At 50.2% G+C, this 13589-nt stretch overlaps 1 protein-coding gene and 1 pseudogene across 3 annotated transcripts in view; one reads left to right on the top strand and one right to left on the bottom strand.

The window, feature by feature from the left end:
* The first annotated feature begins 747 nt into the window (after window positions 1-747).
* The window catches only part of CCDC88C (coiled-coil domain containing 88C), a 110980-nt gene continuing 98138 nt past the window's right edge, over window positions 748-13589 (top strand). For both annotated transcript variants that reach the window (XM_081147976.1, XM_081147977.1), the window contains exons 1-3: window positions 748-973; window positions 1704-1795; window positions 8571-8679. In XM_081147976.1, coding sequence (XP_081004102.1) covers window positions 914-973; window positions 1704-1795; window positions 8571-8679 — 261 coding nt within the window. In that variant the 5' untranslated portion in view covers window positions 748-913. The remainder of the gene's footprint in view (window positions 974-1703; window positions 1796-8570; window positions 8680-13589) is intronic.
* LOC308564663 (V-type proton ATPase subunit D pseudogene) lies at window positions 6013-7161 on the bottom strand (annotated as a pseudogene). Its single transcript has 2 exons — window positions 7154-7161; window positions 6013-6784 (listed from the first exon to the last, which is right to left on the bottom strand). The product of its transcript is annotated as a V-type proton ATPase subunit D pseudogene (transcript).

Below are 13589 nucleotides of genomic sequence, written 5' to 3'. Positions count from 1 at the left end.
AAAGTGGCGGTGGTGTCGAGGGTAGGGGGAGTGGTGTCACAGTTGGCCCAGCAACTGCTTAGCGGTTAGTATACGATCAGCGCGGCCACATCGCCGGCTTGCTAAAGGAACTTCTAGAAGGCTGGCGGCCCGGGAGGTGGCACTGTGATGAGCAAGAGATTGCGCTCCTACCGTCTAAACTCAAAAAAGTTTCCGGCTTTGACCTCCCTGCCTGCGCCCCACCTGCCCGCGAGACCCGCCCCCGCGCGCGGACGCGGCCTCTCGGCGGCACCAGCCGCACCTGCCTGGGCGCGCAGTTCCGGGGTGGGCCCCCGGCCCCGGCGCACGGCCAGCCGGGGGCGATCTCGGGGAGAACGGGACGGTGCTGTCCCCGGCAGCAGCGGGGAGGCACCGGAGGGGGCAGCGCCGCGAGCTCCGGCCGGGACTTTGCGCCCGGGCCTCGCGGAAGACGCGCGCGCGCGGGGAGGCGCCACGTGCTGGGGCCCCGGGCGCGCGGAGCTGCCCTCGGCGTAGGCGCGCGGCGAACCCACGTGCGGGCAGCCGCACCCGCCTAACAGAAGCCCCCGGCCGCCACCCGGGTGCGGGCCGCCGCCCTTTCCCCGTGCCCACCGCAGCCCAACTCGGCCCAGCTCGGCCCAACTCGGCACAGGTCCCGGCACCGCGAGGCGGCGCACCGGCCGCTTGGGGCGCCGAGGGGCGGGGCCGCCGCCCGTATTGTTCCTGCGAGAGGCCGCCCTCCCTCCCCTCGGCCCCGGGAGGGGCGCGGGGCCGCCGCAGCCGTGGAACGTGGGCTCGCGCCCCGCCTTTGTCTCCCGGCGGCTCGCCGTAGCCCCGGGCCGCCGCTCGCTGCTGGAGCCGCTTTGTGAGGCGGCGCCGCGAACACGGACGCGGAGGCGACGGGCGAAGCCTCGGGATGGACGTTACGGTCTCGGAGCTCATGGAGCTCTTTCTGCAGAGCCCGCTGGTGACTTGGGTGAGTGCGCCTGGCTCCCCGCCCCATTGTTAGCGCATCGGCTCCGCTCCCGCCGCCGGGCCGGGCAGCCCCGGGACTCGGGGGTCCTGGCAGGTGCTCCCGGCTGGGGCCCGGGGCCCTGGCGTTTCCAGCGCTGGAGCCGGCGCGCCGGGTGCAGGACCCCGCGGTGCGCGCCCGGGCTGAGAGGGGTACACCTGTTCCCGCCGGCGCTGGGCTGCCAGCCCGGGAGCGGACAGGGTCCGAGTGCCCCCCCCCCCCCCGGTTCCTGCGGCTTGGCCACTCGGGAAAGGGACTCACTCCCCCAAAACACCCTTGTGTAGTTAGTTTTTGAATCCGAGGCCAGCCGGTGAGTGGCGGTGACGAGTGGGGATTGGGGGGTTCTCCGAGTGGGAACGTGTACAGGCTGGGGTGGGTGCAGTGTTTTCCAATAGATCTGAGATGTGAGAAATTTGTTGAAAAGTCTCTTTTATTTCATTCCCCCCCCCCCCCCCCCCTTCTGGGACCCCGGAGAAAAGTGGCGAGAAAGTTTTTCCCCTGCTGTCTCGCGCCTGTTGCCTGGAGGGGCCAGGGAGAGAGGCCTTGGAGAAGGGTGGGCTTGGTGCCTGCTGGGCGTGGTGGGCGCTGGGGGACCCCTTCAGCCCACAGGGGCCTTGCCGTTGCCCTGGAGAGCAGCAGAAGGTGCACGTGGGGTGACTTTTCCTGCCTTTCTCTCTGCATCCCCTCCTCGCAGGTGAAAACTTTGGGCCCATTCGGAAGCGACAACCTGACTATGTACATGGATTTAGTGGACGGCATCATTTTGAACCAAATCATGCTGCAAATGTAAGTTGTCTTCACGGTCGAAGGACAGAAATGATGCTTCAGAAGGTTTCATTTAAGGTTGTAGAGATGGAACCTGAGGTTGCTATGGGGAGGGTTCTTTGCACATGGCACCCGTTGGTATCTCAGTATCGGTGCCTTTTGCCCCCATGGCGGTCGGTTGGGGTATGAACTCCAGGACAGTGGGCTGGCAGCTTGTTTGATGAAGGAAATTTGGGATTGAAGGGACTGTCAAACGCTTGGTGCAGTTAACTTCAAGCTCAAGTGCTTAGCGTAGTTTAAGCAATGAAATTAAAAAAAAAACTTTGGGGGGATCAAGGAACTGTAACGGGCAGTTTCTGGTTACAGGAAGTGTCAGGGGTGGGTGGGGAGCATCTGTGGGTGACTGAGGTTTCGCTCTCAGTTAGGAGCCCTTGTTTCTGGGCCCTTTCACTTCATCTTCCATTGTCAGTTGCCCCATAGCAAGTGCAGTTGGTTAAGTCGCTTCTCCTGAGCTGGATTTCAAGTCCCTGCGTTAGGAGAGGCTCGGAGTCAGAATGCTGTGGGGCCCGTTGGGAGCATGCATCTTAAACAGGGTCTTGGTGGAAGTCACACTTGTTAGCGTGTATGTGCGACCACATCCTTTCTGCTGCCGAGCTCGGCAGAGCCTGTCTGGCGGACAGCCTGCCGCACTCGGTGTTGGCCCCTTCTGCTGCACGGTTTAACGCAGAAGCTGCAGGGGATATATTGGAACTTAGTGTCAGTGTGGTTCTTAGGTACTTGAAGGGAAAGAAAACATCCTAATGTTCTCCATGGATCAACCCCTTATGCTCATCTACTCACCTGCAACTAAGCAAGTTGTCATACTTGAGCCCAAACCCTCTAGCTAGTGAGAATCAGCTTCATTTGTGGCCCACGCAGGAGGAGGAGTCAGCTTTGGCACATTCAGAAAGTGGTTTAAATAGACTTACCTGAAAAGATTGAAATTTTCCAAGAACATGGCTCCTTTTATTTGAATAAGTCATATGGTATCATGCTGTGGGAGAGACACTTCAGTTCTAATGTGTGTGTTTTTTCAAAAGCACTACCAACCTTACCAACCTGGTGTTTGATTAGGTTCTAAATGACAAATCTGTTAGCTTTGGCAGCACTCCTCTGAGAACACTGACGAAAATGGGTTTTCCTGGGGTTGTCCCATGGCATGGTCAAGTTCTGGCAACTACCCTACCCCCCCATTCTGTTAGACCCCGAAAATTACTGGATTCCACTGGTGCCGTGATCAGTGAAACTTCAACATGTCCATACCCAAGCCCAAGAGTGTTTAATTAAAAAATATCAGCAGTGTCCCCAGCCTTTTCAATCAGCTTTTACACCCAGGCGGAGGCAGAACAAAAGCCCGGGGACTGTTTCTCTTTCTTCCCTGACCTTTGGAATTCCTGCAGCTTTTACCACTTGCTTGTAAATCAGGAAAGCCTGTTGGACGTTCCTTTGAGAAATGCCAGCTCATCACTCGTTCACTTGGCCAGTGGCTAAATTCAGTTTGAAGGGCTTCTTCCTTCCCCTTGACAATTTCAAATGTTATTTTCTCCTCAGTGGTTTGCCAGGGTAATCAGTTTAGAAGTGAGAGTTGACTGGTTTGTAGGTCTTAAGGCCTTAAGCAGTGCTTCTGGGTCTTTCTGGTCAGGGCCAGGCACAGAAAAGGGACAACAGGGAAGCCATTTGGGTGACTTTCCAGAACAAGGAAATCAAGGACGGAGTGGCACCAGCAGCCCATAGTTTACTGATTTGGTGATCAGAATAACCCTGCCCTAGGTGGTAGAAATGAGAACATTAGCTGCCTTTGGAAGTGGGTGAGGATTGACTGGAAAAGGGGTACAGGAGAACTGGGAGTATTCTATATAATGATTAGACTATGTTTTATTTTTCAAAACTCATCAAGCATGTAACTTAAGCTATATGCATTTTACTGTATGTAAAAATTCCCTCAATTAAAAAAAAAAAAATTCCAGCTCTACACCTAAGTAGCCAGCCTGGTTTTGAAGTCTGGGTATCTCTCATACTAGCTGCCTAATGCTGGGCATGGCACTCATCACCTCAGTTTTCTCATCTATAAAATGGGAAGTAAAGTACCTCTCTTAAGAGATGGTTGTGAGGATTAAATGAGATGATGTGTGAACATTTAGCACAGTACCTGCCACTTAAAAGGTGGTAGTGTCAGTTACTCGCTTATGTATATACAATCCTAATCCAGAAAGGATTTGAGGCACCCCGTAAGAGTAGGGTTTTTTCCTTTAGTCTTTCTCCCACATTCTTAGTCTCCTAGATTGCTGTGTAATTCTTAGCCTTAGCCCTCTCCCAGTGAGATCTGTGGTAGAACTGGACTCTGGGACCCATGTCCTAGCCCCACATCTGACACTATACTTAAGCTAAGCCTCTGTTTTCACTTCTGCCAAATGGAGAAATGTCAGCTAACTAGCAGGTAAGGCTTTTCTGCTTTATCTCCCATGCTGAGAGCTTCGATGGTGTGTTAGTCACCTATTTTGATAAATTCTCAGGCAGGACCTGAGAAAAGGGAGCAGTATGCTAACTGGCTTGCTGGAGCTCAGATAAGAGGCGTGTTACCTAACACTTCCGAGCCATATGGAGGCTGGCTGGGGTTCACGTGACTGCACCTGGGCATTGTCTCTGGCAACTGAAGAAGGCTGCGGTAGTAGTCTCTTGGCCCTGGCCTGCCGGTGACATCAGTGCCTGGAAGCAGGAAAGCCCTGTGAGCTCAGCTTTCAGGGGAGGCCCGGTCTAGGAGAATTCCTGAATGAAAGTGAGGCACTGAGTGGCATGGATGGAGATGCATGGGAAACTGGCTGAATAGCTCCTCTGTAAATGCAGAGTCTCTCGGTACCTACGGTACCCAGGGGAAAAGAAGGTGTCTGATTTGTGTGGGACACATTTTTCATTGTCTCATAGGAAAATTACCTAGGAGCTTTGACTCTAACATTGGGCAGGCAAGTTCAGATCCCCCCTCTGCCACTTACCTTGGGCAAATTCCTTGAACTCCCTATGCCTCCATTTCCTGATCTGTAATAAGGGGATGGTAACTTTATAGATTTGGAGAAGATTTAAAAAGATCATGTATATGGAAAATGCCCAGCAAATGCCAATCATGGTTGTTAGACTGAGGCCCAGAGCTGGTTTGTGTGTGTGTGTGTGTGTGTGTGTGTGTGTGTCTCCGAATGCATGTGCTGGTGTGCATGTACATGTGAGAATGGACACCTTTGATTTGACGCAGATTGGAATCAGCAGCCCTTCATCTATTTCCTGCAGCACGTAAAGGAGGGGGTTACGCAGTCCTGGGCAGAGTGGGGATAGACCTTCTTTAACCATAGTTGTTTCGATTTGGTTCTTAATAACCTTTCTTTACCCTGTTCGCCTTAAAGGAGGGAGTATTAATTAATGATCATGATAATTAGTCTAATTGCTCACAGAGTAAATGTCGGGGCTCTTTTGCATTGTTGTTTCAGTTAGCTGCTGCTCTTCAAAACTGGTGGGAAAAGCAGAGCTGGTCAGAGCCCAGCCTGACCCTGGGTACGTGTAGTGTCTTTTAGGTGCAGTGAGCTTCCCTGTGTGTGCTGAGGCCCTGAGGCTCCTGGCACTCCTGGGGTGGCCCCATCTGATTTAAATGAAAGCTGGGGCAACAGTAACAACAAAACAGAAAAGGCCCTGCATGTTCTCTAAGTTCTGCTGTGTTAAGAAGAACATTTGTCACTTTATGAAATTGCTTCTTGTCTCTTAATGTACTATAGTCAAGGGAGAATTGCATCTTCAAGGTAAATTACTTTGTAATGCTAGGCATACTTCTGTAGCCCAAAATGCCTTTGCTGTTTAAATTCCGAATGCCTCCTCTATTCCTAAATTAATTTCCACTGAACTGTTAACCCTTTATTTCCTCAGTAATGAATGACTCCATGAGAAACATGTAATATTTAGATGGCTTGGCCAGACTCTATTACTGTGTGGGGGCAGTAAGAAATGTTGTCACATGCCAGTTGAAAAGAGGTCCTCTGGTTTGCCCTAGGTACCCATGTGACTGTTTTAGGGGATACAGGATGATTGAATAAAATCCATGGCTGAGTGTTGCATGTAATGCGTAAAGGGGTTCTCATACAATGCAATGTGGGGACTCAGAGTAGCTATCAAATATATACTTAATGGTTGAATTACATTTAATTGATTGATTTTTTGAACTAAAATGGTGCCATGTTGGACTTCTGAAAGAACCAGAGCAGGAAAGGTGATTCAAACAGAAGATCCTCACCCTTCTCTTCAGCCAGAAGATTGGCAGGCACCATCATGTCTCCAGCTGCCCTTGGTTGCTCCAAGCCCTTCTCAGATTTTTCCGTGAGAATCTTTTTCTTCTTCTGTATTTTCTTTAACTTGTAGAACTCTTCCCGCTCTCTTTCATCCAGCTCTGTGATGATATAATCCAGGGTATGTTCAATCCGGGACATGATGACATGTTCAGTGGCATTTACACACCTGTTGGTTATCTTAATAGCTTCATCACAAGCAACAAAGGAAGGCTGCAACAAGGCTAGTTCCACCAGTAGTTCCATTGCTTTGGCATAATTCCTCAGTTAATTTAGCCAATTGTTCCCACCACTGGCTAAACCGGTCAGCTCATAACTGTAGTTCCTTCAGGGTAATGCTCAAATACTGGCCGAGTAACACCTGCTACATTCTCTCTCTTCACTCAGATCTTCACTTGGGCTTTATTTACGTTTTGGATAACTGTGGCTCTAAGGCCCCTGCTGTGAACTTGCCCTCAGTGAGTGAAGGGCAACCTCTCTCATCACTTCACCCATCAATATTTTAGTCTCTGTAATCTTTAGGATCTGTCCAAATCGAAGAGTTAAGGCGTCAGATTTTTTCTTCAGGAGGTTTTGACCTGTCTGTGCATCTTTTACTCGAGCCTTCATGATGGTCTGTGCTATTCGCCAGGGAAAGATTTCAGTTTGGCTCGGGTTTCCAGTTGGGCAATCAAGGGTGCCACAGACCCAGCCACAGTGTCTTCCTCTACCAGGGTTATCTGGTTGTATACTGGTTGAATTCTTTAATTTTTTATTGTTGAGAGAATTACAGATGTCCCATGTTTTCCCCCCTTTGCTCCCTTCTACCCATCTCCCCTCCCCTCCCAGGCCCTTACCTATCTATTGTCTGTGTCCATGGGCTATGCATTTATGCTTATGTTTTTAATTTTACTTCTTGGACTTTTAGAGAGAAAGAGAAAGGGGGAGAGGGAGAGAAACATCGATTTGTTGTTCCACTTATTTATGCATTCATTAGTTGCTTCTTATATGTGTCCTGACCGGAGATCGAACCTGCAACCTTGGCATTTTGGGATGATGGTCTAACCAAATGAGCTACCCAGCCAGGGCCTTATAAGCTCTTTGGTTAATCTCTTCCTGCCCTCCTTCCCGCCTCCCCTCTGAGATCTGTCCGTCTGTTTCATGCTGCCATGTCTGGTCATATCTTGTTCGTCAGTTTATTTTGTTCATTAGATTCCACATGTAAGTGAGATCATGTAATATTTGTCTTTCTCTGACTGGCTTATTTCGCTTAGCATAATGTGCTTGTTTTTCTTAATTGTACTTCTAATGACATTTGAAATTATTTCTACTTGGAGATTTTTTTTTCTCTTTATCAATTTTGTATTAATTATTGACTTGGAATGAGCCGAATGGCATTGAGACTGATTTCCATTCCTCCCCAAACTCCCCTTCATTACCGAGGGGGGTGGGTTACTATGGGAAGAGGAAGAGGCCTGCCTCTCTTCCATCAGACCAGCTCCCAGGAGGCTCAGCGCCCTTATCACAGGGCTCGGATGACAGATGAAACCGTGAACACAGGCCCCATTTGAATTAGACATCCCTCCCTGTGTCTTGGGACAGTAACTTCGGGGAGGGACTTTGTTATGAAAAGCAGGAAAGGTGGCAGCTAAATCATCCTATTGAGTCTGTTCTTTTCAGATAGGAAACCTTTTTTGACATTGAGAATTTTGAGAAATACACTATACATATATAGATGAGTCAAATTATAAGTCACCTGATTCAGATTTCTAGCTTCATCACGACCAGACCTAACTTTTGCCTGAGAGTGAAAAATAAATTACCCTTTGGGGGTTTCCCACATGAAATACTTGTGTCTCTACTGTTAGCATTTCTCGTAGGCTGCATTGTATACCATATAGTGCCATGGACTAAAGATGTTGGTTTTTCCAGGTGGAATTGTGTCCCTGGAATGTAAAATCACAGGCAGGACCAGTGCTGGTGACAGAGGAGGGGAACCCATGGGAAACAGAACATTAATGATTTTTATTGATTTAAGTCAGAAAATGTACCATTTTTCCCCTTTTTCTTCCTTGATGGGTCACATATTTTAGTGTGTTTAGCTTTTAACCTTTTTAGTCGTGAAATATATTTTGTGGGGGTTATTGATTTATGCACAGTGTAACTTTTTGGGTTTGCATTGACATTTGATGGTGGTTTATGGATGCTGCTAATAGTAGGAATGGAAATGGCATTGAGTATGGGCCTGAGGAGCGCTAGGAATTTGTTGTAGGGGCAGGAGTGGTGTGGCTCGTCTAAGATCCATGGCTCAGCAGTGGCAGAATTAGGTTTGACTTGAGCCATACTTGTTACAGCCTCACGCTCACCTAGACTTGGAGAGGCCTGCGTACCGCTGGGAAGGGAGGTGCGGCCAACGCTGGGAGACGCCATTTCCATTCTCATGTTTCTTCCCCTAGAGACCCCAGGCCTACAAATCAACGCATCAACCAGCACGTCAACAACGATGTGAACCTTCGAATTCAGAACTTGACCATCCTGGTGAGAAACATTAAGACCTACTACCAGGTAAGGGCAGTTCTCAGTTCCCCAGGAGTTCTGTGCCCCTGGCAGTGTCGTCACTCACACGGTTTCCCCACAGGAAGCCTGGAGGAAGTGGTGTTCATGGTCAGGCATCTTGTTGCTGACACTTGGTGTGTGTTTTTCACTTGCATCTTTTTTTCCCATTCTGAGAAGAGTCAGGTGTTGATTGCTTTACTTTGTCCAGTGAGTGCTCTTTGAGTGGTGTGCAAAGCATTGGTATTTGGTGCTGTGAGGGCCTCAGAGGTGGGCCTCGGGTCGCCACTGTGGCCCCAAGCACCAGTCACATGGGGAGTGGCTGGAATGGGCTCCAGGAGGGGCACCCTGATGTGGTTATCGTCCACAGCTCAGCGAGTCTTTGTACAGCAGCAGTTCAAGGGGTTGATGGAGATATGGGACCAAAGAAGGGTTATGTTGGGCCAGGACTATAATCTACAAGCCTCCAGCTTGCAGACAAGAGCACTAGAGTGAGTTCACCAGGTAGAGTGTTCACTCGTCAAGTACTCACCATATCTCATTAGCAGATAGTGGGTAGGATGACCTGATGGGGAAGGGCTGTTAAAATCCCCATTCCAGCCCTGGCAGGTGTGGCTCAGTGGTTAGAGTGTTGGCCCGCACACCAAAGGGTCTCAGGTTCGATTCCAGGTCAAGGGCACGTACCTGGGTTGTAGGTTTGCTCCTTGCCCCAGGCGGGGCTCATGCAGGAGGCAACCAGTTGATGTGTCTCTCTCACATCAATGTTTCTCTCTCTCTTTCTCCCTCCTTCCCTCCCTTCTATTCTTTGAAAAGCAATGGAAAAAATGTCCACAGGTGAGGATAACAAAACAGAACTTCCTGTCTCAGCCTTGGGAAGTTGGGTGAAGTCTTTGATGTTTATGGTGTTTATATGGCCAGCACTGATAAAATACGGACTTAAACTGTCCTCAGGGCCGTGGTTTTCAAACTTTTTCTTAGCACTGAGACTTTTTCCCCTATATGAGTTTTTGTAAGATCTCAGGTGAAGCCCAATGACTCTGATTGACTTGGGGGCTTGGGGACCCTAGTGCCTACTGCTCAGCCCCCTCCTCTCCCTCCAGGGTATCTCTGTGGGTTCCTGGGACCCCAGGGAACATGATTTAAGAACCACTCAGTGCTCAACAAAACAAATCCCAGATTTATGCCAGACTCCGCCTGAGACCTGTTCTTAGTGCTCAGCTGTGTTCGTTCCATGGCCTGTTGGCAGCACAGCACCCTGACTCCCTGAGCAGCCTCTGGGAGGCTTACAACCAGCCCCATCCTTTTACTTAGAAATGCCAGCTGCACTGAGGAGTGGGCCAGGAGTCAGGGCGGGGCCTGGGAGAGCTCGGACAGTGGGGCTGAAGTGGCTTCATTTCTTTGAGGGGAGCCACACTCAGGGCCAGGCATGCTGTAGGCTGGTGGGTTTAAGCTAGTGCTGCCCTTGTGATGACCACAGGCAGGAGAAGCTGGGCAAAGGTGGTGATGCTGCCATTGAACTTGGGCCTGGGTGTGGAGGGGGCTTGATTCCTGGCTTTAGGCACTGTTTGTGGTGAGTGGGTGCTTTCGATGCTGCGTGCTAAGTGCCAGGGGAAGCAGATGGTGCTGACAGTTCAAGAGATAAGACTCCTAACTCGGGCTGCATGGGGGGCAGTCAGGGAAGGCTTCTTGGAGGAAGTGACACCTGAGTAGAATTATGGTGGGATTTGAGTTTCCAAGTTTGGAGGGTTATGGGAAGGAGTAAAGGAGAAAGGGCATTGAGGTGGAGGAAGTCCTGGAGGCACAAGACATTTCTGTCCCCCATCTGTCATAGCACTTGCCACAGTTGCTTGGATGAAGGCCTGTTTCACCAAGTTTCAGATGAATCAAAACCAGGGAGATGTCAGTGTGGGACTCTTGACGGGTAGGCCTCCTGCCTCAGGTGTCGTGGGAGGTAATAACCTCTCCTTTATGGCAGCCATGAAGGCCTCAAGCAGAGGTGAGGTTTCTGAGGCTCTCTGTGAGCAGCCCAGAGCAGCCAGGCTCTGGTGCAAGCTGTTTGGCTACGCACATGCCATCGCCTTGTCTCACTGGTCGAGTAGGGTGCACACCGATGGTGATCAGCAGCCCAGACAGTCAAGTCTGGACTGGCCAAGGGGGCTTGACACTGCTGGCACCATGTCGAATTGCAGGCAGTTTGCTGCTCTTGGGGTACTGTGTAGAGCTCCAGAGTATGGTAACCAGCACAGGAGGGAAAAGACTGCCAGTCCACCCTCAGGGCCCAGAGAGAAGCACAGGTAGAAAGAAAGACCCTGTCTCCTCACTCGGGTTCTGCGCCGTTTGCTCTTTGAGAGCAGGGCTGGTGTGCGTGGCAGCCGCAGCCCGCAGCCCAGAGTAAATGTTTGCCGAAGCTCTTGCTAAAGGCCACAGAGCATCCCTGCCCCTTGGTCCTGTTCATAAGGAGAAAGCCACAAGGCACTTCCCTTTTGGGCTGACACAGGTAGACATAGGGAGGGTTGTACTGTGTATTTTTTCCTTCCGAGTTATTGTAAAATAAAGTTGAAATCTGGAAATACAAGTAATATGTGCTTTTTATAAACAGCTTGGAAAACAAACAAGTAACAAGAAAAAAGAACTACCCACAATCCCACCGCTGAAATACAATCAGTGTGAGCAGTTTTAGTGTTTCCTCCCAGTGTTTGCATGAATAGTTTTTGTTTCACGCCGTTGTGGTCAGGCCTTATATACAATTGCATATCCTGTCTTTTTTCCCTCCCATCTGACATTATAGCATAATTGGTTATTATTATAAAGCGACATTCAAGAAAGTTTTCCAGAAGGACTGCCGGGTGTCCCCTTGTTACGAGGGCTTGGATGAAGCGAAACAGATATTGTTCCTTACTCTGACCAGGGAGGGTGAAAAGTCACTCCCAAGCCTGGGACTCCCTTCTTCCCCTGGCTTTCCAGTTGGACACAGCAAGGTTACAGAAACCTGCCCTGGGTCTTGTTTGCCAAGCAGCAGTTCTGCCACCCTGGCTGTCCTTTTCCAAGGTATCATGGGGCAGGGACAGTTAGGAAGGCCAGGGCCTCTCTTAAATAGCATGGGCTTGTTCCACAAGAAGCTCAGATTTTGCCTTTGAAAACCTCTGGAGACTCTGTCCTTGACCCTTTTCAGAGGACAGAAGGTGGGTGAGGAGCAGCATGGCCAGGTTCAGTCTGACCACGAGGGTCTCAGCCGGGGTCTCAGGCCTCGTCCTGACCTGTTGCTTGGACTCTTCTGGGGTTGGGTCAGGAATCTGTATTTTCAGAAGTTCCCCTACTGAGCCTCACCATCCTTCCTATCGCACTGGGAATCAGTGGGCTAGATCAGCAGTAGCAGCATCACCTGGGAACGTGTTAGAAAAATGTCTGACAATCTGCATTTCTAACAAGCCCCTCCCAAGACCTGCCATCTGTCCTAACAAGCCCTGCAGGGGATGCTGCTGCCCCCTCACATGGGAGCAATTAGGTTATAGAGTGTCCCTAGTGATGTCTGGAAGAGGCACCTTCAGCTAGTTCTCCTGAGAGAGTTCAGTTCCCGCCAGGTGACTCCTCTCTGTCACATACAGTGGCCAAGCATCTCATCTGCCCTGGGACAGGAAGGCTGGGTCCTGGCAGCCCTCTGAGGAGAAGCCACAGTGATGAGGAGGTGACCAGAGGGGTTACTGAGGGAGTTGCCGGGTAGGAACAGAGGAAGCCAGAGTTGGGCAGGGCCTTGGGGAGAGCACCTGGTTCAGTCCCTGCATTTTAAAAAAGAAAGGCTGATCAGGTCGGGGGTTGGGGGGGGGCACCAGCTCCAGGACAGGCACTCCAAAATAGTGAGAGGTCTGGAGGAAAGACGAGCCTGGAGCATAGTGGTTCATTTTTTATATCAGAGCCTGGAGTTCTTACATTAAACAGATTCATTCGATAGTGGAGCCAGTAGGAAAATAAGGCCAATATAGCAGAAATCCCGTGCAACAAATACAGACATATGTTTACTCTCTGGGGGTTGTGCATTGTTTCCCACTGCCATTCCCTGCCTTGGCACCTGCAATCTTGCCCTTTCTCTTGACAGTTAGGGCCTGATTGTCATGTGAAGTTGCTGGGTTTCTCTGGCTTAATGGTGGTGGGAGACACTTCAGGCAGCTGCCTGGATAACCCTGTGTCTGTTGATGGAGATGTGCATCTTTGTTTTGAGTCCACGTAGGGATGTGGATCCTGAAATCGGGACCCTTAGATGAATGTAAGGACCTAACTGCAGGACTGACTCCGAAATGGGAAATTGGCTGAATTTCTTAGAGCTCCCCCCCTCATTGACCCTGCCCTGGGACAAGTGCATTCCTTCTCTGAGCCTCTGAGTTCTCATCTGTCAAAAAGAGGATGGGCCCTGATATTTCACAGTCACACGATGGCCAGAGATGACCAAGATTTAGAGTTACGATCACCTCGAGGAAGCTTTGTTTTATGAGTTCCTTGAACTTGGATCTTTTTTTTTTTTTTCTTCTTTTTAAAATATATCTTTATTGATTTCAGAGAGAGGAAAGGAGAGGGGGAGACAGAGAGAAACATCAATGATGAGAGTCATTGATCGGCTGCCTCCTGCACGCCCCTGACTGGGGATTGAGCCCGCAACCCGGGAATCGAACCCCAATCGCCTGGATCCTAGGCCGATGCTCAACTGCTGAGCCATGCCCAGCAGGGCAAACTTGGCTCTTCTGACTTCTGGTTTCTCACCATGGTTAGAAGGCTCAGCAGACCCCAAATATTGTTCTTTTTGGCACTTAGCATGCTTTTATTACATTTTAGCTGTTATTATTAGCTGATACTGGATTTGTTGGGCTTTTTTTAAAATTTATTTTTATTGTTGAGAGTATTACAGATGTCCCCCACTTCCCCCTCTTTGC

Source organism: Miniopterus schreibersii (assembly GCF_964146895.1).
Source record: "Miniopterus schreibersii genome assembly, chromosome: 1".
Classification (NCBI taxonomy): domain Eukaryota; kingdom Metazoa; phylum Chordata; class Mammalia; order Chiroptera; family Miniopteridae; genus Miniopterus; species Miniopterus schreibersii.
Note: the sequence above shows the minus strand (reverse complement) of the source record. Positions and strands in the feature narration are given on the sequence as shown.